This window comes from Microcaecilia unicolor, chromosome 3, assembly GCF_901765095.1.
Source record: "Microcaecilia unicolor chromosome 3, aMicUni1.1, whole genome shotgun sequence".
In the NCBI taxonomy this organism is placed as follows: Eukaryota; Metazoa; Chordata; class Amphibia; order Gymnophiona; family Siphonopidae; genus Microcaecilia; species Microcaecilia unicolor.
This window is the reverse complement of record NC_044033.1, coordinates 239,135,245-239,160,300: the sequence shown is the minus strand read 5'-3', so window position 1 is coordinate 239,160,300 and position 25,056 is coordinate 239,135,245. Positions and strand designations below refer to the sequence as shown.

The window sequence follows — 25,056 nt, the reverse complement described above, 5'->3', positions numbered from 1 at the left end:
CCCCTTGGAAACTCTATATCACCTGATATAACCAGCTATCTGCTGTCCGCTAACTGGCAATATTCAGCATACATGGCCAGCAAAGAACTGCTGAATATTGGCGGATAGCCGGTTATTTGGAATTTAACTGGCCAGGTGCTGATCCTTCCCAGTCAAATTGTTCTGAATATCAGGGGGCTGGTCTTTATCTTCTGTTAATGTCTTTCTATGTTTTACATGTAAATGCCTCTTGATAGGATCTGTTATGTAAATGGTTATATTTGAACTTGTTATACGTGAAGTCCAACGTTATATAAGTGTTATAAAGTGTTCCAGGTTCCATAAATTGTAAATTTTTCTATTTGATAGTTCTGATGACTTATTTTGCTGACAGCTCTGGTCTGATGTAATTCTTTATCATTTTAATGACAATGTAAGTCCCCATTTGTTAATGGGAGTCTTATGCTGTAAGCCGCCTAGAACCTGTAGCTGGAATTTGCATGGTGTACAAATTGTGTATTATTTATTTATTTATTTATTATTTATTGCATTTGTATCCCACATTTTCCCACCTATTTGCAGGCTCAGTGTGGCTTACAATACATTGTAGTGATGGAAGTACAATCTGTTACAACATAATTATTGTTACATTGTGAGGAGTTAAGTTAAAATAAAGTCCAAGTATCGTTAAGGAGACTAAAACAATGGAAAAGAACAACTGAACAATAGAAGAGTAGCGGATAATGATAGGGCAACAGAGCAATAGCAAGAGATCGTTCAGGTGTAATATTTTCTGTTTTTACCTGTAAATTCGGTTTAGATGTGTTAAAATTGTGGGGGATAAGCGTACAGAAGAGAATGTATTGATGCATTGCTAACAGTGTGTGTGGACTTCATATGTTTTGATCCTTTCGATAGATTTTTTCAAAAAGATGGGTCTTTAGTAGTTTGCGGAAGTTGGTTAGTTCGTAGATTGTTTTCAGGTTTCGTGGTAGTTTATTCCAGAATTGTGTGCTCATATAAGAAAGGTTGACGCGTGCAGCACTTTGTATTTTATGCCTTTGCAGTTAGGGAAGTGGAGGTTGAGGTAAGTTCGGGATGATCTTTTAGCGTTTCTGGGTGGTAGGTCTATTAAGTCAGACATGTAGGCTGGGGCTTCACCATGAATGATTTTGTGGACTAGTGTGCATACTTTAAAAGTGATGCGTTCCTTGAGTGGGAGCCAGTGTAGCTTCTCTCGTAAGGGTTTCGCACTTTCGTATTTTGGTTTCCCGAAGATGAGTCTGGCTGCTGTGTTCTGGGCTGTTTGAAGTTTCCTCAGTAATTGCTCTTTGCAACCTGCGTACAGTGAGTTGCAGTAGTCCAGATGACTTAGCACGAGTGATTGCACTAGGCTTCGGAAGACGGATCTTGGGAAGAATGGTCGTATTCTTTTCAGTTTCCACATGCAGTAGAACATCTTTTTGGTTGTGTTATTTGCGTGGGTTTCAAGTGTTAGGTGGCGGTCAATAGTAACTCCAAGGATTTTTAAAGTTTCTGAGATTGGAAGATTTAGTTTTGGTGTGTTTATAGCGGTGAATTTATTCGTGTTGTATTGGGAGGTAAGTATCAGGCATTGGGTTTTTTCTGCATTCAGTTTCAATCGAAATACATCTGCCCAGGTGTTCATGATGTGTAAGCTTTGGTTGATTTCATTGGAGATTTCTTTGATGTCTTGTTTGAAAGGGATGTATATTGTTACATCATCAGCGTATATATATGGGTTAAGGTTGTGGTTTGATAGAAGTTTTGCCAAGGGTGTCATCATCATGTTGAAGATTGTTGGTGAGAGGGGTGATCCCTGCGGTACTCCACACTCAGGTGTCCATGCTGCAGATGTAGTTGAATTTGATGTGACTGGTATGAGCGCAAAGTTAGGAACCCCTTGAACCAGTTTAGCACATTGCCTCCGATGCCAAAATATTCAAGTATGTTTAGTAGGATTTCGTGGTCAACCATATCAAAGGCACTCGACATGTCAAATTGCAGAAGTATATTGTTGCCGTTTGCAATCATTTGTTTAAATTTAGTCATCAGGGTAATTAGTACTGTTTCTGTGCTGTGATTTGATCGGAATCCTGATTGGGCATCATGCAGTATTGAGAACTTGTTTAGATAACTTGTAAGTTGTTTTGTTACCATCCCTTCGGTTATTTTGGTTATTAGTGGTATGGATGCTACTGGTCTATAATTAGTTATTTCGCTTGCACTTTTCTTTGTGTCTTTGGGTATTGGGGTGAATTAAAGTTTTCCTTTTTCTTTGGGAAAAGTCCGTTTTGTAGCATGAAGTTTACATGGTTCGTCAGGTCTATTATGAATTGTTGAGGAGCTGATTTCATAAGGTTGTTTGGGCATATATCTAGTTTGCAGTAGGATTTGGCGAATCTTTTGAGTGTTTCAGAGATGAGGTCTTCTGATAGTAATTCGAATTCGGTCCAGGTTCTGTCTGCTGGGTATATTCCGTCTTCTGGGTCTAGACAGTCTAGGAGTGTGGTGTATTCAATAGGGCTGGTGGGTATTTTGAGTCGTAGTTGTATAATTTTCTCTTTGAAGTATTTCGCAAGGTTGTCAACACTTGGTATGTCTTTGCTGTTGTTTGTAACTGGTGTGGTGTCTAGCAATTTATTCACAAGGTTGAAGAGTTTGTGTGTGTCTTTGTAGTTTGGTCCGATCATTGTTTTGTAATGTAGTCTTTTAGTCTGTTTTATGGTGTATTTGTATTTTCTCCGAAGTAGTTTCCAGGCACCTAGTGTTTGTTCATCTTTCTTTTTGTACCATGCACGTTCTAGTTTCCTGACTTGTGTTTTGAGTTTTTTCAGCTCTTCGGTGAACCAAGGATTTGACTTTTTCCTATGTGATGTTCTGGTTTGGATTGGGGCGATTTTGTCTAATGTTGTTCTACATATATCGTCCCATTCTTGGAGGAATTGGATGGTGTCTGCATTTGTTTTTATTTATTTATTTATTTATTGCATTTGTATCCCACATTTCCCACATTTTTGCGGGCTCAGTGTGGCTTACAATACATTATGAATAATGGAAATACAATTTGTTACAATTCAGGTTATGGATTAAATTGTGAAGAGTTAAACGAGGCAAAATCAAAATCGTTAAGGAATAAATCAATTGAAAAGAACATTGAGACATTGGAAGGAGACAACAGGAAATTAAGGGGCGCTATGTGAAGCATATGGTATACATTTTTCTGTGAGTAGAGGTATGGGTGTGGTGAGATTAGGGGTTGAGCATTCGTTTTGATAAATCTGTTGCCAGAATGTTGTGGGGTCAATTTTTCCTCTTGTGGTGTATGTGGTTCGCTCATGTTTGTTGGTTGCGTTTCTTTGTGTTGTTCGCCAGTGAAGGGAGACCTGTGCTTTATGGTGGTCTGACCATAGTGTGGGTGCCCATCTTGTGTCCGTGAGTAGGATTGTTGAGTTTGGGTCAAATTTGTGTGTAATAATGTCTAGTGTGTGTCCTTTTGTATGTGTTGGTTGAGTGTTAGGTGCGTGTAGATCCCAGAATTTTAGAAATTCTTTGCATTCTCGTGTGCCTGTTGAGGTGTCGTCTTCAAGATGTAGGTTGATATCTCCTATTATGAGGATGTTTGCGGCAGAGACACATGTGTTTGAGATGAAGTCCATAAGTTGTGTTTGGGCATCTTGCCACTTTCCTGGTGGCCTGTAGAATAGGATTGCGTTGAGGTGTCCTAGTAGGTTTGGATGATTGATTCTTGTCGAGGCAATTTCAAGTTGTGGTGAGGTGGATTCTCCAGTGGTTGTGATGGTGAACTCGGATTTATAAATAATGGCTATTCCGCCTCCTCTTTTTCCATTTCTTGTCCAGTGGGTGATTTTATATTCTGGTGGGCATGTCTCTAAGATGTCGGGGTCTGTCGGGCTGTGGAACCAGGTTTCCGTGATGAATAGGAGGTCTAGATTATCTGTGGTAATCCAGTCTAGTATGTCTACTGAATTGCTTACTGCTGATCTTGCATTGATATATCCTAGTTGGATTGAGCCGGGTGGTTCCGTGGGGGGGGGGGGGGGGGTCGATGTGTTTATTTTTATTAGTTGTCTGTTTTCTCGTTGGTTGAATTTGTTATTGTTTTTTCTTTCTTTTTGTTGGTGGTTTTCGTATGTGGAGTTTTTTCCTTTTGGATGGTTGTTGTATCTTTGGTCTGGTGAGTTATTGATAGGTTGTACACAAAGTTGGTGTATTGTGGTTAGGTTATTGTGTATGTTCTTTAGGGTGGACATCTTGTGTATGTAAGTGATGTATGATTTGTGAGTTATGGGTTTGTTGTTATCTGGGTCATGGGTTGTGTTTCCATGTGGGAGTAGGGTGAGACAGTAGATGATTAGGAGAGTTTTGCTGCTATTCATGTCAGTGTTTGAGGTGCTTTAATGATTAGTTTGCTGGTTTACATTCAAAGCAAGCAAGCCTGCGTTTACATTTAAACTTGGCAACAGTTCATGCTGATTATGCTTGGTTTGTGATCAAAGCAAAGTAGAGCCTGCATTTACAATTAGAGCATAATAATAAGCATTACATATTAACCTTTTAAATTACTGTGCAAGGTGGCTAATTTGTCTAAGGTCAGAACAAGCAAAGTGAGATAATTGCATTTAAATTAAAGCTATTAGCGGTGCAAGCGACAATTTTCTTTGCTTTGCGATCAGAACAGCTGCTCACCTGCCTTGCATTTACCAAAGCAAGGCAGTTGCATTTGAATCATTACAGAAAATAATGTTGTTTTGTCTAGGTTGCTCATTTGCCTTCTGTATAAAATTTATGAGGAATTCAAAAGCATTTACATTTAATCAGTGCAACTATTTAGGCATGGCAACTTATTTGCCTTCTATTTAAAGCATAGCAAAGCAAAGTATGAGACTTTTAAATTATAGCTGTGAGCGGTGCATACAGTTGAAACAAACAAAGCGGTGCATGCATTTGGAAACAAAGCAAGTCATTCCCTAACTGGCGGCTCCTGGGACTAGGTCAGTTCGGGAGCACTTTTAGCTCGGGAGCTTCTCACTTTGTAAGTCCGGTGTACCTAGTCACAGCCCGACCAGGGGTGTTTGTCGGCCACGTGGTAGGTCTATACTTGCGGTTCACCTCGGTTCCTTCCTCGCGTTAGGACTCAGCTGGCTTCGCTCGGGCCGCCGGTGTTCACAGCTCCGGTTTCAGCTCGTCCAGGGTTGGTCGTGTTCGCAAGCTCAGGAAAAGATATCCAATTGAAACATTCACACTGGACAGCATCTTGCTGAAAGGGAAATGCTGATGGAAAAATATTTGAACTATATGTGTATTTCCATTAAAAAAAACATAATGAACAGAAATAATTTTTAATTTTCCCCAACCTATGCTCATAACGCAAGCTCCTGAAATCTGTGTATGTTGCATGAATGAGCCTTTTCAAAACATGCTACTTACATTTATATGCCACATTACATGTATGAAATGTATCATTTACACTTGCAAATCTTCTGGAATTGCTTCCTTTAGTATTTCTTTCAGTCTTTTCCTATAATTGTTTTTATTTATCTTTTTTTTTCTCAGACTATGCAATCTATGCATTTAGGGGGTCCTTTCACTAAACCACAGTATGCTTACCACTAAACCCATGCTTACCACAGGTTAAAATCCACTACTGCGGGGCACATTCAGGCATCCCATGGTAGTTTTCAGATCTGTGTGCTTCCCATGCGCTAAAAAATACCTTTTATTTCTTAGTGTCGGGTACGTTGGGGGGTGGAGAGTAGGCATGCCCAGTGCTAATCGGTTATTGCAGTTGCATACTGCATTCTGATTAGCGTGTGGTTAGCATGGGAGCATGGCTATTAATTGAGGAAATGGAAATTGCTGCCATTTTATAGCCACACTAAAAGTGGCCTGAGTGCACAGGAAACCCACGCACTGGTCATGGCACAGGTCACTTTTTAGCGCAGCTTAGTAAAAAGAGCCCTAGATTTATTTGTAGATGAGTTATTTTATTATGTAGTCCTTTGTACATATCTCAAAACTTTAAAAAAGAAAGGAAATCAGGTTGGTTTTATATGAGTTTGGCACTTATGGACTCTACTGAAAATCCATCCCTTATTCTTTAGCTTCATCATTATATGAAGAACATCCACTTCAAGAACATTCTGGGTGAAGAGATCTTTTTTGATGAGAATGGGGATTTCTCCATTGATTATGAAATTGCAAATATAATCCATCTGCTCAATAGGACGGAGAGGACTGAAATTATTGGAAGTTATAACCCACATGCTCTCTCAGGGCAGGATTTCATTATCAATGAGAAGGCAATCGTGTGGGAGAGTTCATTCACTCAGGTCAGAGATAAGTAATATGAGATCACGATGGAAGGTATCAAACCATATCATGTTTGCTGTCCTTCAGTTGTGAGAAATTCAATAATGTGATTTACTGCTACAAATTCTTGTTTATCCCAATATAACAGAGTAATGAACCTTGAAAACAGGATTGAAATCAATAACACCCCTCCCCCCCTTTTTCCAAAGCATTGGTATCAACGATTACCTCCAGTTCAGAAAAGAACTAAAAACATACCTTTTCAAGAAAGTTTATGCTTAATCTCATATGCACAAATGTTCCACAATATATGTAATAGAATGCTAATACTGTAATCACATAATAATTGTAAGCCACATTGAGCTAAAACTTGTTTTTGGATAATTGTGGGATTTAAGAATTAATTAATTAATTAATTAATTAATTAAAATAAACTAAATACCAACCAGATCCAAAACCCTCAAGCCTGAAAAAAGTCAGCTCGATCTACTATCCCTTCCAGAAGTGGGGCAGGTCTCAGCCTCATCTCCAAGGGAAGCAAGGCAGAGCAATGGGATGTCCTCAGCTGCCCTCTTCCACCTCCTCAGCACAGGCTGTACAGAGCAGAGAAGCTCCAGGGTACAAACACCCAAAACACGACCTGGACCTCCAACCCTAAATCTTCCTCAGGAATCAAGCAACTGTTACTCTTGGTGGTCGATGGGCTAGATACTGGTGGATAGAGTGAGTCAATGGTGGTACCCCAGAGGTCAGTAGAAGAGGGACACAGTGAGAAAATGTGGCACCCAGTTGAGACAGCAAAAAAAGAGAATATCACTGATCTACCAGCTGCTAACTGCGGAATGGAGGAGTGGCCTAGTGGTTAGAGTGGTGGACTTTGGTCCTGGGGAACTGGGTTTGATTCCCACTGCAGGCACAGGCAGCTCCTTGTGACTCTGTGCAAGTCACTTAACCCTCCATTGCCCCAGATACAAATAAGTACCTTAGTCACATTGAGCCTGTCATAAGTGGGAAAGTGCGGGGTACAAATAAAAAAAAAAAATTAAGGCTCCTTGTGCTCAACCAGTGGACCACAGCTTACTATTCAGACAGAGGGAAACAACCATATGGGTGATGAACTGGCAAACCATTCTCCGGTAGCTATATTGTATAAATAAGAGAAAACCAGAAAGAGCAATCCAGACCTGGAGAAGATTCAGTGGATGTAAATATAGGCATGTTTCACTGTAGCAAGAGCACCTGTTAGGGTGGATGTATCCATCTATGTTAGAACATGAAAAAAAGAAGCTCATTTTCTTAACAAGTAGTTGCTAGTCATTCTGATTAGTTTGAGCTCATGCTGCCCATCTACCCCAGCTGTGAAATCTGCCATGAGGACTGAAGTGTTTTATTGGACATTCTTCATGCAGCCAAAAGCAGTAGGTTAGTAAGCTCTGCCCACATGGCTGACATCTTCACTGAGTACAATTAAAAAAACATGTGAGATCTAAGGGCTCATTTGATTTGCCCTTGTCATCTTTGCTGCCTTTGGTTAATAATCTATTCCAGCTGTAGGATTTGGCACAGAACTGAAACATTTGCTGGATATTCATAATGTGGCTGAAGGCAGTGGGATATTAGACTCCACCCATATTGGTGACAAAGGCAGTCTGCTTACTTCACCGACACTGGCAGGCAGCGCCATGGAAGATTAAATGAAGCCAGCAATTCAGGGAACGGAATGAAGGAAGGATTGGAAGAAACTAGTACCAGATCCCGCAAGGAGAGAGGTTGATAGGCTGGATTTCAGATGGGGAGAGGGACATGCCAAGGCTGGCGCGGGGCCCCTGGGAGTATGAGGCTCTGTGAAACTGTCCCTGCCTAAGGCTGGCCCTGGTTGACATTGCCAAGTGCCATGAAAAATTCACTGGCTCTGAGGGCTCCCTTAACCTGACTTTGTCATCTGTGCTGCCATCAGTTGCCCATCTACCCCAGTTGTGGAATTTTCCATCAGAACTGAGGCATTTTGTTAGATAGTCATCATGCAACCAAAGGCAGTGGGGTGAAAACCTCTGCCCACACTGTTGACATCATCACCAAGCACCATAACAAATATGCTGAATGTGAGGTACTGAAGGGTATGCCAAAGGGTCATGACTTGTCATTTAGTGTTTCTCTTTATGGGCAGTTTTGGGCACCTACTTACTTTCAAAATAATTATTCATGCTATTTTGTAAAGTGTTTTGTTCTTGTTGGTAGAATGGGATGTTGTTACTAATTGGGTTTCTGCCAGGTACTTGTAACCTGGATTGGCCACTGTTGGAAACAGGATACTGGGCTAGATGGACCATTATACTGACCCAGTGTGGCTATTCTTATGTTCTTATATTCTTATTTTATATTTTGAAATCAAAGATGGTAATCCAGCTTATTTTCGAAAGTGATGGGCGCCCATATTTCAACCCAAATCGGGAGATGGGCGCCCATCTCGCAAAGGCATCCAAATCGGTATAATCGAAAGCCGATTTTGGGCGCCTTCAACTGCACTCCGTCACGGAAATGGCCAATGTTGACAGGGGCGTGTCGGAGGCCTGGTGAAGGCGGGACTGGGGCGTGGTTATCGGCCGAGGAGAGATAGGCGCCTTCGGCCGATAATCGAAAAAAAAAAATGGGTGTCGGCAGCGAAGCAAAGGTGGGACATGTGCGGGCATGAGCGTGGCTACCTGGTGGCTGGCTTTTGCGGATAATGGAAAAAAAAGCGGCATCAAGCAGTATTTAGCTGCTTTTACTTGGTCCTTTTATTTTCACGACCAAGCCTCAAAAAGGTGCCCGAACTGACCAGATGACCACCGGAGGAAATGGGGGATGACCTCCCCATACTCCCCCAGTGGTCATCAACCCCCTCCCACACTAAAACAATAAAAATAAAAACCTTTTTTGCCAGCCTGTATGCCAGCCTCAAATATCATACCCAGCTCCCTGACAGCAGTATGCAGGTCCCTAGAACAGTTTATGTTGGTTGCAGTGGACTTCAGGCAGGTGGACCCAGGCCCATCCCCCCCTACCTGTTACACTTGTGGTGCTAAGTGTTGAGCCCTCCAAACCCACCCCCCCAAACCTCACTCTACCCACATCTAGGTGCCCCCCTTCACCCATAAGGACTATGGTAGTGGTGTAGAGTTGTGGGGAGTGAGTTTTGGGGGGGATTTGGGGGGCTCAGCACCCAAGGTAAAGGAGCTATGCACCTGGTAGGTATTTGTATATTTTAAAAAAATTTTAGAAGTGCCCCCTGGTTGGTGTCCTGGCATGTCAGGGGGACCAGTGCACTACAAATGCTGGCTCCTCCCACGACCAAATGCCTTGGATGTCGCCGGGTTGGAGATCGGCAGCATTTTTTCCATTATCGCTGAAAAACAAAACCAGCCATCTCAAACCCGGCGAACTCTGGCATTTGGCCGGGCTAAACCGTATTATCGAAACAAAAAGATGGCCGGCCATCTTTTTTGATAATGCAGTTCTGGCCAGCTGTAGCGCCACCGCCAAAATAGGTCGCCGGCGATCTATTTCGCCGGCGACGTTCGATTATGCCCTTCTATGTTACTATAGTATGTTCAGACAGGTTTTGTTTTTATATATGGACAGGCTCAGGTTGTGAATTTGTGATAGATATTTTGGCTTTGGTCTGGAATGTATATCTTCCCTGGATTTTTTAGTGGAGTTAATCATAAATTATTGTCAGGACTCTGATAGTGTTTTAATATTAGGTGGTTTTAAACTACATTTTGATTTTTTTTTCTTGCTACAAGTGAATTGTATCATAAATCTCATTTATCTAATTCAGGGCTAAAATTAGGAAGCACTTACATATACAAGAAGATACACATGAGATGCTTTGTTCACTTCCATTGATGATACTGGTTAGGGATTAGTGGACCATTTGATTGGATCATATGAGATAGTGTTTTAACTATCATTACCAAATACATCTAAAAATAAAAGGGTTAATCTTCAGCTGGCAGTGGTCAGTTTTTTTTTTATGACTATCACCACCACAATTATGCCCAGATATTTAATACTAGGCCATGTACAAGCATCAACATTGAATATTTGGGTATGTGAGCTGGCTGGCACTTAACTACTACTACTACTTATCATTTCTAAAGCGCTACTAGACGTACGCAGCGCTGTACACTTGAACACGAAGAGACAGTCCCTGCTCAACAGAGCTTACAATCTAATTAGGACAGACAAACAGGACAAACAAGAGATAAGGGAATATTAAAGTGAGGATGATAAAATAATGGTTCTGAACAAGTGAACAAGGGTTAGGAGTTAAAAGCAGCATCAAAAAGGTGGGCTTTTAGCTTAGATTTGAAGACGGCCAGAGATGGAGCTTGACGTGCCAGCTCAGGAAGTCTATTCCAGGCATAAATGCTGATATTCAGTCCTTAAGAACTCAGGCCCCCTTTTCCTAAGGCACGCTCACGTTTTTAGCGTGCACTAAAATTGTGGGAGCGCTAAATGTTAGAGATGCCCATAAGAATGCATTATCCAACTCTCACGGTATCAATGTTATATTTAAATGGAGGGGGTTCCTTATACACAGTTCCTTATTGTTACCCAACTACACATGTGCCTTATTACTATACTTATACAATCTTCAAGGGACATTAGATTTAGGATCTATCAGATAACCATGTCACCACCATTTTGGCTATATTTGTGAGCCAGGCACTTTCTTATGGTGGTTAGGGTGGTGGACTTTGGTCCTGGGGAACTGAGGAACTGAGTTTGATTGCCACTTCAGGCACAGGCAGCTCCTTGTGACTCTGGGCAAGTCACTTAATCCTCCATTGCCCGATGTAAGCCACATTGAGTCTGCCATGAGTGGGAAAGCACGGGGTACAAATGTAACAAAAATAAAAAAAATTAAAAAATGTAGCTATAGCCCAGGTTCCTCTTCTCCACCTACATCACTTTGCACTTGCTCATTAAATGTCATCTGCCTATCACACATTAAAACAGCCAGTACAGTATAAATTTGATGCTAAGTGCTTAGCGTGGGTTGTGGCATAGAATGGAGAGGGAATGGATGGAACGTGGGTGCAGTTTCACATGGTAATCAGCAAACAGTAAATCCCATGTGCAGTGTAAAGGACAGATAAAGCGAGCTATGATGGTGTTAGGTGAACCTGGATTCATTCAACCTGAAATTAAGGACATTAAGGGGTCCTTTTACTAAGCCACAGTAAGCTTACTAAGCTTACGCCCCCTCTCGGGTACTCCGTTCTGTAGATAAATCTTGTCAGTCCCCTTCTCCTCTACTGCTAATTCCGGACTCCGTTCCTTTTATCTTGCTGCACCTCTCGCCTCGAATAGACTACCCGAGCCTGTACGTCTAGCCCCATCTTTGGCCGTTTTCAAGTCCAAACTTAAAGCCCACCTCTTTACCACTGCTTTTGACTCCTAACCACTACTCATTTGCCCTGTCATTTTATCCTCATCTCTTTATTCCCTTACCCTTAATTGTTCTGTCTGTTTACCTGTCTTATCTAGATTGTAAGCTCTTTGAGCAGGGACTGTCTTTTTGTGTATGGTGTACAGCGCTGCATATGCCTTGTAGCACTATAGAAATGATAAGTAGTAGTAGTATTGGGCGCACGCCAGGCCAGTTTTTACCGTGTCTGCAAACACTGCTTTTTTTTTTTTAATGGGACGGGAAAAGAGCATGCAGTGAAACTGAAACCGGCGAGCGTCCAAAACCAGCCTGAGCCCTTATTGCCACCCATTGATCTAGTGGTCTCACGCGCTACACTTGCAGTGACTGGTCGGCGCATGTCAACTGCTGATTACCGCCAGAAACAATGCACGTGGGAGGAAATAAATAAATCAATCAATCATCCAGGCATTATGGGTGTATGCCAAATCTAAAATTACTGGCAGTAGTCTTGTTTAGGTGCACACTGCATGCGCAGAGCGCCTAACGTGCCTTTGTAAAGGGCCTCTTAGGGATCTGTCTGCGTGGAAACTGCAGGGGGACTACTGGACACGCCTCCTTTGTACTTAGACGCATTGATTTTGGCTTCTAATCTGCGTTAAGTGCAAAGACCTAACACACTTTAATAAACATGTTCCACAGAATAGAATTATTTTTAATAGGGTTCTTAACTCAGTAATTTATTTTAATGTATAGCTTGGTAATGAGTTCATAAAGGTAAAAGATCTGAATTGACCTGTAAATGGACAGAAAAGAAACACTGCATTTTAAAAACCATTGCCCAGATACTCAAATTTATTTCTCATTGTTAGACACCTCCACAGTCCAAATGCAGCCAGAGCTGTCCTCCTGGCTTCAGGAAAATGGCCAGGAAAGAAGAGCCCATCTGCTGCTATGACTGTGTTCCCTGTCCAGATGGAGAGATCTCCAGCCAGAATGGTGAGTGATACGTGGCATGTTTACTGCCTGCGGATAGATATTTATGAAAATATTTAACCAAAAGAAAAATGGGCAGGACTAAGAGTGGAGGTACGAGTTATATACCTCTTTATCCTCTGCATCTTGAATTTTATATTTTAAACATGATTTGATGTTTAAAAATAAAGCATTCCTTATTATTTATTTCCTGCACAATTGGACAGTGGAGTAGCATGAACCAAAAACACAAGGAAACACCATACCACAAATTTCTCCCAGCAATTTCTTTCCTCTCATTAGCAGTGTGGTGAAGGCACTTGTGGGTGAGTGATACAGGATGCAATTATAGCTCAGTAAGGTCCTGACAGCTGGGAAAAGGAGAAAATAAGCTTCAATAGAAACGTAGGCCCCTTTTTATAAAGTTGTGCTAAAGACTGGCGGTGTGGTAATGCCGGCACAGCCCATTCACTTTGAATGGGCTGTGTTGGCATTGCCACGTGGCTTTGTAATAGGGGGCCTTAATTGCAGTTTTCATACCCACAACAAAACATCAGCTGCAGTCATACACAGGGGCGTAGCTGTGGGTGGACCCACCTAATCTCAGCTCAGGCCCACCCAGTTTGTCTGATCCACCAATTGGTGCCAATCTTCTAGGCGCCGGTTAGGTTGCACGCTCAGCCACGTGCATGCAAGCCTGGAGCAGTAGCCTATTTGCAGCTCTCTGTAGTCCTACCTGTAACCTGCCTAATTTGCTTTCCTGCTGTGCTTGGGTCCAGGACTGGGAAGTCAGGAGTGCAGTTAGTCTGTGGGATGACCTGCTCTGAGAGGGTAGCAGTTAGTTTACCGGCTCATCGTCGATACTGCGTTGCCATAGTGCTCTGTCTGCACTCTGCAGCTGCTCTAACTGCACCTGCTACTCTGCCCCCCCCCCCAAGCACGCATGTGGCTTGGCTGCACCCGGTCTCCTCCAACAGTGCCTGTGTGCCACTGTCAGCACTGAGCTCCTTCTTGGACCCAACCCAGATTGGAGTATCAGCTGGAGAAGTTGGGTTCTCAGTTCAGCCTCATCCAGGCCTCAGCACTCCCCTGTGGCCACAAACAGGACCAGGCACAGGAGCCTGCACAGCCTGTAGTGCTCTGCTCCACGTGGTGTACATAAGTGCAGTCTTTTGGGAAACTCAAGAACATTCAAGCCCAGGTAAAAACAAATGTTTTAAATGTAATTATGTGTAATGCTGGACTGCTGGTGGGCTTCTGGGTGGGGGTGGGCTCAATGGCCAGATTAAAATTAATCCCAACCAAACAGTGAATCACAACATTAACATTCTCAGCTTATCTTCATATATTGCTTTCTACAAAGAAGAGGGAAGAAAAAGACCTCATAAATTTGTGGCACAATCCGCAACTTTTAGCAATGCAATATGTGCACAGTTGAAAATTAATAATCATCGGTCAAAAACCCTCCTGTTCAAAATTTGCCAAAAGTATAAGCAAAGCAAAATTCAAGAAAAGATTCTTTCAAAAATACAGTTTAAGCAAATATCAACAATTCTCCTGTGGAACAGTGTCATGTGGGCTGAATTACTTATCTCATGTGGCAAATGTCTTGTTCCGGTAGGTCGTTCAATATAAACAGGACATGTCATACTTCGGAAAAGTTGTCTATGAGGAATTAGGAAATGTTCTGCATAGCAAGCCAAAGCACCATAGCCCCCACCAAAAAAAAAACCTGATAACAATTACTAATGAGCAAACCAATGATAAATAACCCCTTTCCCATTAATTTGTGAAAATCCCCCCCTCCTACAAACAGACAATCCACATTGCATTAAATAATGTGGACTAGGTGGGAGGGGTGTTTTTATTAAGAAGCAACTTAGCCAGACCCAGATTCTCACCTTAATCCTTCAACTGCCTTGAAATGGCAGGACCTATCTAATTACGTGAACTATCTTTCATAAGAAAAATGCATATAATCGGTTCATAGTTGACACATCAGATCATGTTCTAAAAACACATTTCTTCCGTATGGCCTTTCTGAATACAAATAACTTTATTTGAATTTTACCCACACCCTTTTCTTAATTTCATTTCCCATCTAGTCCTGCCTAATTATTCTCTCACCTATCCACCCTGAATTATTTGTTTGTCCTTGAGATAGTCTAAATCCCCAGTTACTTACTGCACATATATTAATTTGTTTTTTGAACTTATTGTAATTTGTGTTATATTCTGTACACTATTATGTTTTATTCACTTTATTGTTTGTTTGCAAGCCACATTGAACTTCAGTCTATTTTGGGCTAATGTGGGGTATAAATGTCAGGAATAACTAAAAATAAAAAGAAATATTATTGATGCTTATTAGCTAGGCTGTTCAGTTTAAATAGAATATGACTGCTGCTAATAAAATACAGAGTGGGCAATTTCTTATTTGTTTCAATTTTGAGGAAGATATATGGAATGAGGAATTAAGGAGAATAGTCCACCTAATCCTTCCTATAAAAGGCTGACCTAAACAAGAACTTTTAAAAACACTATGGAGGACATTTTCAAAGCAGACGTCTCAAAATGGCCAAAAATACAGCTATCTGCTGAAACATCTAAATCACGATTTTCGAAACAGCAGAATTTGCAAGCTTTCCACTGAGTTTGTCCAAATAACAAGGTAGAATGTTGTGGGCAGGACTAGAGCAAGCTAAAAATTAGGACATCTTTCAGCGATAATGGAACAGAAAGACGCGTGAAGTATGTTTTCATCTAGACCTGTTTCAATCACATCCAAGTTTTTAAAAAGGTGCTCTGAATGACCAACTGATTACTGGATTGATTAAGGCTTAACCCTCCTTAGTCCCACAGTGGATGCTATCCCCCTCCCACCTCCCTAAAAAGTGAAACTGAAAGGGGATACAAGGCATCATCAGGTATTACGGGCATACCCAACAGAGCAGAAGCAGCTCCCAAGAGTAGCCTAGTGAACTGAGTTTCCACTTTCCTCTACCATTCTGATTGTCTTTTGACACTAGGCATGCAATGTTATTAGTACTATCTTATTCACTTTTAGAAATGAGACAAATAAAAACAGTAACCCCTGAATTCTATATAGGGTGCTTTCAGTTGCACTTGCAAATTTTGATGTGCATTTAATTTGCGTACACAAATTAACTGATTAATGAGCCAATCAGCAATGATAATCAAGCCATAAAAAGCAATTGTTGGCAGTAATTGGCAATAATTATAATTTATGCAGGCATCTTTTTAGGTGTATTCTATAGAGGTGTGTGTAAATTGTAGCTTGTGAATCCAAAAAGGGGGCATGGCCATGGGAGGGGCATGGGTGGATCGGTTGCATTCCTAAAATTTATGCACGTTGTTATAGAATTAGCGGGGTCCATGCCTAATTTACAGAGATTTATATCAGGTTTTCAGAGCTAGGCGCTATTCTATAAATCACATCTAACTGTAAGTATGGTTTATAAAATAGCACCAGGTGCTAATATTTTCAGCATCAGTCACAAGAGGATTGTGAAAAATTACAAGAGGATCTTGCGAGACTGGGCATCTAAATGGCAGATGACGTTTAATGTTAGCAAGTGCAAAATGATGCATGACAGAAAGAGGAACACGAATTATAGTTATGTAATGCAAGGTTCCACATTAGGAGTCACTGACTGGGAAAGGGATCTAGGCGTCATCGTGGATGATACATTGAAACCCTCTGCTCAGTGTGCGGTGGGCGCTAAGAAAGCAAATAGAATGTTAGGTAATATTAGGAAAGGAATGGAAAACAAAAAAGAGGATATTATAATGCCTTTGTATCGCTCCATGGTGCGACCGCACCTTGAACATTGTGTGCAATTCTGGTCACCGCATCCTAAAAAAGATATAGTGGAATTAGAAAAGGTACAGAGAAGGGCAACAAAAATGGTAAAGGGGATGGGATGACTTCCTTATGAGGAAATGCTAAAGCGTCTAGGGCTCTTCAGCTTGGAGAAAAGACGACTGATGGGAGATATGATAGGGATCTTCAGCTTGGAGAAAAGACAGCTGAGGGGAAATATGATAGAGGTCTATAAAATAATGAATGGAGTGGAATGGGTAGACGTGAATCGCTTGTTTACTCTTTCCAAAAATACTAGGACTAGGGGGCACGCAATGAAGCTACAAAGTAGTAAATTTAAATCAAATCGGAGAAAATATTTCTTCACTCAACGTGTAATTAAACTCTGGAATTTGTTGCCAGAAAATGTAGTAAAAGCAGTTAGCTTAGCAGGGTTTAAAAAAAGGTTTGGCTGACCTTCTAAAAGAAAAGTCCATAGACCATTATTAAAATGAACTTGGGGAAAATCCACTGCTTATTTCTGGAATAAGCAGCATAAAATGTACTGTTTTGGGATCTTGACAGGTACTTGTGACCTAGATTTGCCATTGTTGGAAACAGGATGCTGGGCTTGATGGACCTTCAGTCTATCCCAGTATGGCAATACTTATGTACTTATGTAGAATCTAGTACTAAGTGGGCAGTGGTGGCAACTGCTGTAGTATTTGTTTTAGTTTTCTGAGCAACACAGAAAATGTCCTCAGCAGGGTACTTTTATATCAATCATGCCTATCTCCAAGTGTCTACATTTCCATCATTAAGATATTATAGCTCTACAAATTCTAGTCTAATCTACATTATAAACTAAGATATCCCTAATTATAAGCCTCCCCTCGACATTTAAAACCATTTTACCATCCAGGAATGGCTCCTGGCTGGTTAAATGCCACTTAACCGTCTATCTGGCAATATTCAGTGGGAGATCGCTGGTTATCTCACACTGAATATTGCCACTTAGTGCTTAGCAGACAGCTGGTTAGGTCGCGCTATGTAACCAGTTATCTGCTAATATTCAACACATTGCCAGCTAAGTTTGATGGCCAAATTAGGCCACTAAGGGGTCCTTTTACTAAGCCGCTTAGGCGCCTACATGCATCCAATGCACTCCAATTTGGTACTACCGCCCGACTACTGCGTGGTCCAGGTGGTAATTCCATTTTTTTACGCATATCTGATAGACGTATCAGAAAATATTTATTTTATTTTCCAGCACACAGCACTGACCGGACGGTAATCGGCAGTGTATGAGCGCTGATGATTACCACCCGGTTAACGCGTGAGACCTTACCTCTAAGTCAATGGGTGGTGGTAAGGTCTCAGACCCAAAATGGATGGGCACTTATTTTTATTTTGCCGCACGTCCATTTTTGGCCAAAAAAAGGACTTTTCTACAGGCGCGCTGAATTGACCATCGAGCATCCAAAACATGCACCTACACTAGCGCAGGCCGTTTTTTGGCGTGCCTTAGTAAAAGGACCCCTTAAATAGCAGAAATTTTAAACTTAACTGGACAGTGCTAAATATTAGCTTGGCCCATTAAATTTAAACCAGCCAAAAAACATCTGGACATTCATTGTTGGTTGCCAGAAATGGCCTGGCATTGACTATCCAGGCTGACGCCAACCGCGGGAGTTCTCCAGGTGCTCTCCCACGGCCTGAATATCAGGCCCAATAGAATTATGTTCATTCAGCGGGAAATTCTAGGAATGGCACCCTAAGGCCCCCTTTTACAAAGCTGCATGGCAATGCCGACACAGTCCAAAGTGAACGGGCTATGTCGGCATTACCGCACTTGCAGTCACTAGCATGACTTTGTAAAAGGGGGCCTAAATTAGGTTTCAGGAACTTTCGCTCTATGATAGTATTCTGCAAAGGGTTTGTACCCTTTATAGAATAGCATGGAGCTCGTACTTTACTTTAGGTGCCGCACTTATGCCTGCTGAAACCTGGTGTAAATACTGGCATGCAACTAATGGTAGCTGGGCGTATGTAAATAAACCTATAACATTGTGCCTAAGTTCTGGGAACTCCCCTTGATCCCTCCACACCCCTCCTGATTTGCAAATTATAAAATTTAGGTGCACATGTTATAGAATAGGACATAGGGCAGATCTGCACATAAACCCAAATGAGTGACAACACTAATTAATGATAGTAAATAGCTCATTAACTAATTAGTTTGCACATGGATTTGCGATCTGCACCCATTTGGGTGATCTGTTTAGAATCCGGGGTCACTGTCCAAAAATTGATGCAGTTTGTGAAAAACTGGGGCACTATTCTTTTTTTCTCAGATATGGATGACTGTATAAAGTGTCCAGAAGACCAGTGGTCCAATCAGAAGAGAGATGCCTGCATCCCAAAAGTGATAACCTTTCTTTCCTATGAGGAGCCCTTTGGGATATCTGTGACTCTAATCAGTATATTCTTCTGTTTCATCAGTGCTCTCATTTTGCGAATCTTCATTAAATACCGGCATACTCCTATAGTAAAAGCAAACAACAGGAACCTGAGCTATATTCTCCTCATCTCCCTCATGCTGTGCTTCCTCTGTTCTTTAATATTCATTGGTCGCCCTGATAAGTTGACCTGCATTCTTCGACAGGTTGTCTTTGGTATCACATTTTCTATTTCCCTATCCTCAGTACTTGCAAAAACTATCACTGTTGTCATTGCCTTCCAAGCCACCAAGCCCAAAAGTAAGCTCCGGAACTGGATGGGTTCCAGTCTGTCAAATTCTATAGTCCTTTGCTGTTCTCTTCTTCAAATCATCCTGTGTCTTGTCTGGATGTGTACTGCTCCCCCATTCCCATATCTTAACACTGAATCAGAAATAGGAACAATAGCAATTGAATGTAATGAAGGGTCAATAATTGCATTTTGCTGTGTTTTGGGTTACCTGGGATTTCTGGCTGGTGTCAGCTTCATTGTAGCTTTCCTAGCAAGAAATCTGCCTGATAGTTTCAATGAGGCCAAGTATATCACCTTCAGCATGCTGGTGTTCTGCAGTGTCTGGGTGTCTTTTATCCCAACATACCTGAGCACCAGGGGCAAGTACATGGTAGCAGTGGAGACATTTGCTATCCTTGCCTCCAGTGCAGGACTGCTTGGCTGTATTTTTATCCCCAAATGCTACAGGATCCTTCTGAGGCCTGAGAAGAACCATAAGAAGTACCTAACAAGATATGTAAAGACTTAAAAAGTTTTAAAAATTATATCATTATTTTTATAAAGGAGAACTAAAGAATCGCAAATTAAATATAAGAATCAGTGTTTGATTGTTCTGTCATTGCATTCATCTTCTAACACAGTACATATATATTTGAAGATGTTTATGTTGGTATGTGTAACCTACAAGTACAAAAAGGATTTGGAGGAAGAAGAATCCAGCTCCTGCTTTCATATAGAGACAAGCTTGTACATAATGGCGCTCATTTTCAAAAGAGAAAAACATCCCAAAAGTGTTATAAAGTAGCATCTGGATGGATTTCATCTCAAAATGTCCAAATTGGTATTTTTGAGGCCTGTTTTGCAGACGTTTATCTATGCAATTCATCTGCAGTTCATCTAAATTACAAGGGGGGGGGGGCATACCAGGGCCATTTCAGGGGTGGGATTAGGACATTCCTAACACTTGGATGTTTTACAGCCATAATGGAACAAACTGAAAACATCTAGGGTGAAAACTTCAACATTTTAGTCCAGACCTGTTTTAGAACAAATAAAGCACAAAAAGGTGCCCTAAATGACCATCTGGTCTCACAGTTTGCTTTTCAACAACAGATGGTGCAGAGGGCCGCCTTAACCCTAGTCCCTGAAGAAAGAATCTTGAAACCCGGGAAGTCAGGCATATTCAGGGGAAGGCAATTGGCCGGATGTTTTTTACAAATTTAATCTTTGAACATAGCGAGGCATTGAGGAGACAGCACGAAAGAAAAAGAAAAAACAGATATGTGCTTATTGATTTCTTGAGAGTATTGCCATTGGTGAATACCGGTGTTGGTTTACACAATTTATTGCATTTAAGGCTGGTTTTCACATAGAGGCTAGTTTAGAAGGTATACCACTTAGAAAGTAGTGCGAACATACCAGTCCGTTAGCACTTATGCGGTGTTTTAATTACACATTAAATGAGTAACCCGATGAATGAAGTGCTACACCACTAGGTAACAGTGTTACTGTGTGCCGAAGATAGTGGGAATATCTGAGGGTACTCTAAACAAAATAAAAAATTATTTATTATACACACATTTTGGCAATATTTTGGAATTTATCAGCATGAACTTTTATTAGGTATTAGAGATCCTGGTTCCAGTAGTGCACCATCTTACATGTGGTCATTTTCAGAAAAAAAAAGGCTAAACATTTTGTTGTTTGAAAATGATTATTATTCCTATTCAGATTTTGGACATTTAGTGCAAAACATCCAAAGTCCGACCTAGATGTCATATCGAAAATACCTCTCCACATGGGTTTAATGGTCACTGGTACTGTACCAAAATAGGGGAATTTTTAAGGTATATCATGACTTGCATCCACCTAAACAAGAAGGTCTCCAATTTACATGACCATTTGAATATTTTTCTCTGGGGGAAGACGTGAGGGGATTTCTTTTCCATTTGATGAAATAACATTCATATCATGATTTATTAAATCAATTTTTCCACTTTCCTATTGTATTGTGCTTGCTTACGAGGCAGAGGGATAAATTCCTAAGTGGGAATATATAGGGGTTAAAGAATGGATGAGATGCAAACTCTTACTGACTTTCATTCTGGCAGAGATAATTCCAATTGGCATTACAGAAGATTCATGTACAGAGAAATTGAGGTTGTTAGAATTACCTGAAATAAAATGGAGAAAATATATTGTCAGTTGTAAATTCTATAACTAACATTTATGTGACAAATACATACATCCAGTTGTATGCCAATATGATCTCGTGCATAGATTATTGTAATGCACTGTTTGTGGGGTTGCCTAATAACAGTTTGAAAAGGCTCCAGCAGGTCCAGAATTCAGCAATTTGGCTCCTAAAAAAATTAGTCATTGTGTGAACATTTCACCTTTTCTTCTGTCAATGCATTGGCTTCCTATTAGTAAACAGTGCATCTTTAAAATGTTGGTGTTAGCTATTAAGATTTTTCATGATATGGTTCCAACTTATGTGTATGAGAAGCTATCAAGTTATACATCAAGGAGTATGTTTACTAAGGTGCATTAGCATTTTTAATGCACCTGTAAATTTAAGGCACGTTAAACGCTAACGCGCCTATACATTTCAATGGGCGCGTTAGCGTTTAATGTGTGTAAACCATTTACTGCGTTAAAAATGCTAACACACCCATAGCGACGCTTAGTAAACATAGACGCAAATATGTTGTTACATTCTCAATGTGAGAAGTGCTTTTTATCCCCACAAGGTCTTTCCAGCACAAATGTGCTCATTCACAAACTTTTTTCTATTCATTAGTTTGGCTATGGAATAGGTTGCCTCTTGCTGTGAAATCTAATAATGATCTCCTAAATTTCCAAAAGGCTGAAAAAACTCATTTCTTTCAATGAGAATGGATGGACTGTTTTATTTATTAAGTTGGCAGATTGATTTATTGATTTTATGTGTGTGTGTTTGTGTGTGTATTGTGTTTTTATTATGAATGCATGTTTTTGATATGAATGTATTATGAATGTAATCTGATCTGGCCATAGTCGAAAGGATGAATAAATAAATCAATATAAATTTAAATGATTAGAATAATAGTATATACGTGCCAGAATGGGAAACGTGCTACTATTTCATTTTTAATTTACTATCAGTATTTGCAAACATGTACTCTTCACAGCTATAAAACAAGTACATATCTTCAAATACCTTTGTACCTCCTGTGTGTGCTGTAACATTTCCAAAAGGAAAATCTGCTCTCCAGTTAAGAGATTTAACTGGACAGCAGAGGCTCCTGCCTGGTTAAAGCACTTGTACCCAGCTATCCAGTGATATTCTGTCGCACTTAAAAGGGCAAAGCTTCTGAATATTAGCATTAACCAACCATATTGCAAGTCAGCAGGAGTGGGCTTTACAGGAGGCAGAGTCAGGGAGGTTCCATGGAGTTTTGCAGGGGATGCAGGGGCGTAGCTACGGGTGGGCCTGGCTGGGCCCAGGCCCACCCAATTTCAGCACAGGCCCGCCCAGCGCCAGCCCCAGCACCCATTGCCGGCCACTGCTGCTTTTCCTGTTGAGCAGCAGGGCCGGCGCTACAAAAAGAAGAAGCGCTAACGGCGCTAAGGACGAGAAATGTTTAAAAAAAAAAAAAAGCGCGGCACCGGCAGGCACTGTCTCGGCAGCCTTGAGGCTTTGGCTGCTGAGGCATTGGCTGCTGGCTCGCAGGCTCCTCCCGTCTGCGGGAGGAGCCTGCGAGCCAGCAGCCAATGCCTCAAGGCTGCCGAGACAGTGCAAGCCGGTGCCGCGCTTTTTTTTTTTTTTTAACATTTCTCGTCCTACGGTCCTTAGCGCCGTTAGTGCTTCTTCTTTTTGTAACGCCGGCCCTGCTGCTCAACAGGAAAAGCAGCAGTGGCCGGCAATGGGAGCTGGCGCTGGCATGCAGGGCGGGCCTCGTCGAAGAAAAGAGGGAAAACATGGAAGGATGGGGAGAAAGAGGGAAAACATGGAAGGATGGGGAGAAAAGAGGGAAAACAGATGGAAGGATGGCAGAGAATGAGGGAAAACATGGAAGGATGGGGAGAAAGAGGGAAAACATGGAAGGATGGGGAGAAAAAAGAGGGAAAACGGAAGGATGGGGAGAAAAGAGGGAAAACATGGAAGGATGGGGAGAAAGAGGGAAAACATGGAAGGATGGGGAGAAAAGAGGGAAAACAGATGGAAGGATGGGGAGAAAGAGGGAAAACATGGAAGGATGGGGAGAAAAGAGGGAAAACAGATGGAAGGATGGCAGAGAATGAGGGAAAACATGGAAGGATGGGGAGAAAGAGGAAAAACATGGAAGGATGGGGAGAAAAGATAGAAAACAGATGGAAGGATGGGGAGAGAAAGAGGGAAAACGGATGGATGGGGAGAGAGACTCTGGATGGAAGGATGGGGAGAGAAAGGGGAGAGACTGGAAGGATGCAGAGAGAAAGGTGAGAGACTGGAAGGATGTGGAGAGAGAAGGGACACTGAACAGAAAAGGGTAGAGTGATACAGAGACACTGGTTAGAAAGAGGGAGAGAGACATTAGATGGAAGGATCAGGAGAGAGGATAGATGGATGGAAGGATGGGGAGAGAAAGAGGGAAGACGCTGGATGGAAGGGTAGGGAGAAAGAGGTGACACTGGACGGAAGGATGCAGAAAGAAAGAGGGGAGACTACTGGAAGGATGGGGAGAGAAAGAAGAGAGCTGATGGATGGAAAAGGAGAGTAGTGAAAGACTGGAGAATAAGAGGAAGGGGCATGGGGAGAACAAGGGTGAGAAAAAGATGAAAAGCCATAAGTAGATGAAGGAAATTAAAGAATGGATAGTAAGAATGAATTAAATCAGGACAGAGAGAGAGAGGCAGAAAAATATTGAAGAAAGCAAAGAAAAAGGAGAGAAAAATGAGAAATGGCCAGGAAACCGTGGCAGAAGAGTTAAGCGAAAACGAAGGAAAGCAGAATCTAGAGACTGGGAGCGACACAATGAGAAAAAAGTAAATGGCCATACAAGAAAGGTAAAGAAAATAATTTTACTTTTAATTTAGGATAAAGTAATATGGTACCTGTGTTAATGAAGTTTCAGAGACCAATACTTCCTTCCTTAGGTCAGGCGAGGATACCGTAACAGCATTATACTGACCTGAGGCAGGAGGTTTTGGCCTCTGAAAGCTCATTGAAAAGGGTGTTAGGCTATTAAATAAATTTTCTGAAATCTGATGCACTGAAAAGCAGCACTTTACCCGGTGTGACAAATGCATCTGATTAGCGTGACTAAATTTTGCTGGGGGAGGGGGGTAGAGAGAAAATTTTGTGCCCACCCACTTTGGGTTCAGGCCCATCCAAAATTGGCAGTCTGGCTACGCCACTGAGGGGATGGTCCGGTGGTTCAGATGATAAGCCCTGTGCACAAGAATCTTGGTTCAGTTCCCAGGTCAGAATATGAAATCCTTAGGTCAGTTGGAGCTGGAAAGGCTGCAAGACAAGTTTTATAATCCTAATAGATAAGAAGAAATCATGGGCATTGTGTGGAATGACACCTAGATGACCACTTAAAGACTTATGGTTCTCAGGTACCAATAGGAGCCAGGTTACATGAAATCTTAGTCTTGGTGACTTCTGAGAAAAAAAGATTTGGCTTTCTCTCTAACCATACTAAACTGACAAACTCCATATTGGTCTTCTATGGCTTGTGCTTTGTTTCTTTTCGATCTGTGAAGTTTGCTTGCTCTGTAGTCTTTCTTTGTATTGCAAGGACTCCCTGCA

General features: G+C 41.5%; 1 protein-coding gene across 1 annotated transcript in view; it reads left to right on the top strand.

Annotated features, from left to right (window-relative positions):
* Window positions 1-19,806, top strand: part of LOC115464477 (vomeronasal type-2 receptor 116-like) — a 31,384-nt gene extending 11,578 nt beyond the window's left edge. The window contains exons 2-4 of the mRNA XM_030194853.1: window positions 6,126-6,353; window positions 12,622-12,748; window positions 18,902-19,806. Of these exons, the coding sequence (XP_030050713.1) occupies window positions 6,126-6,353; window positions 12,622-12,748; window positions 18,902-19,806 (1,260 nt within the window). The remainder of the gene's footprint in view (window positions 1-6,125; window positions 6,354-12,621; window positions 12,749-18,901) is intronic.
* The last annotated feature ends 5,250 nt before the right edge of the window (window positions 19,807-25,056 follow it).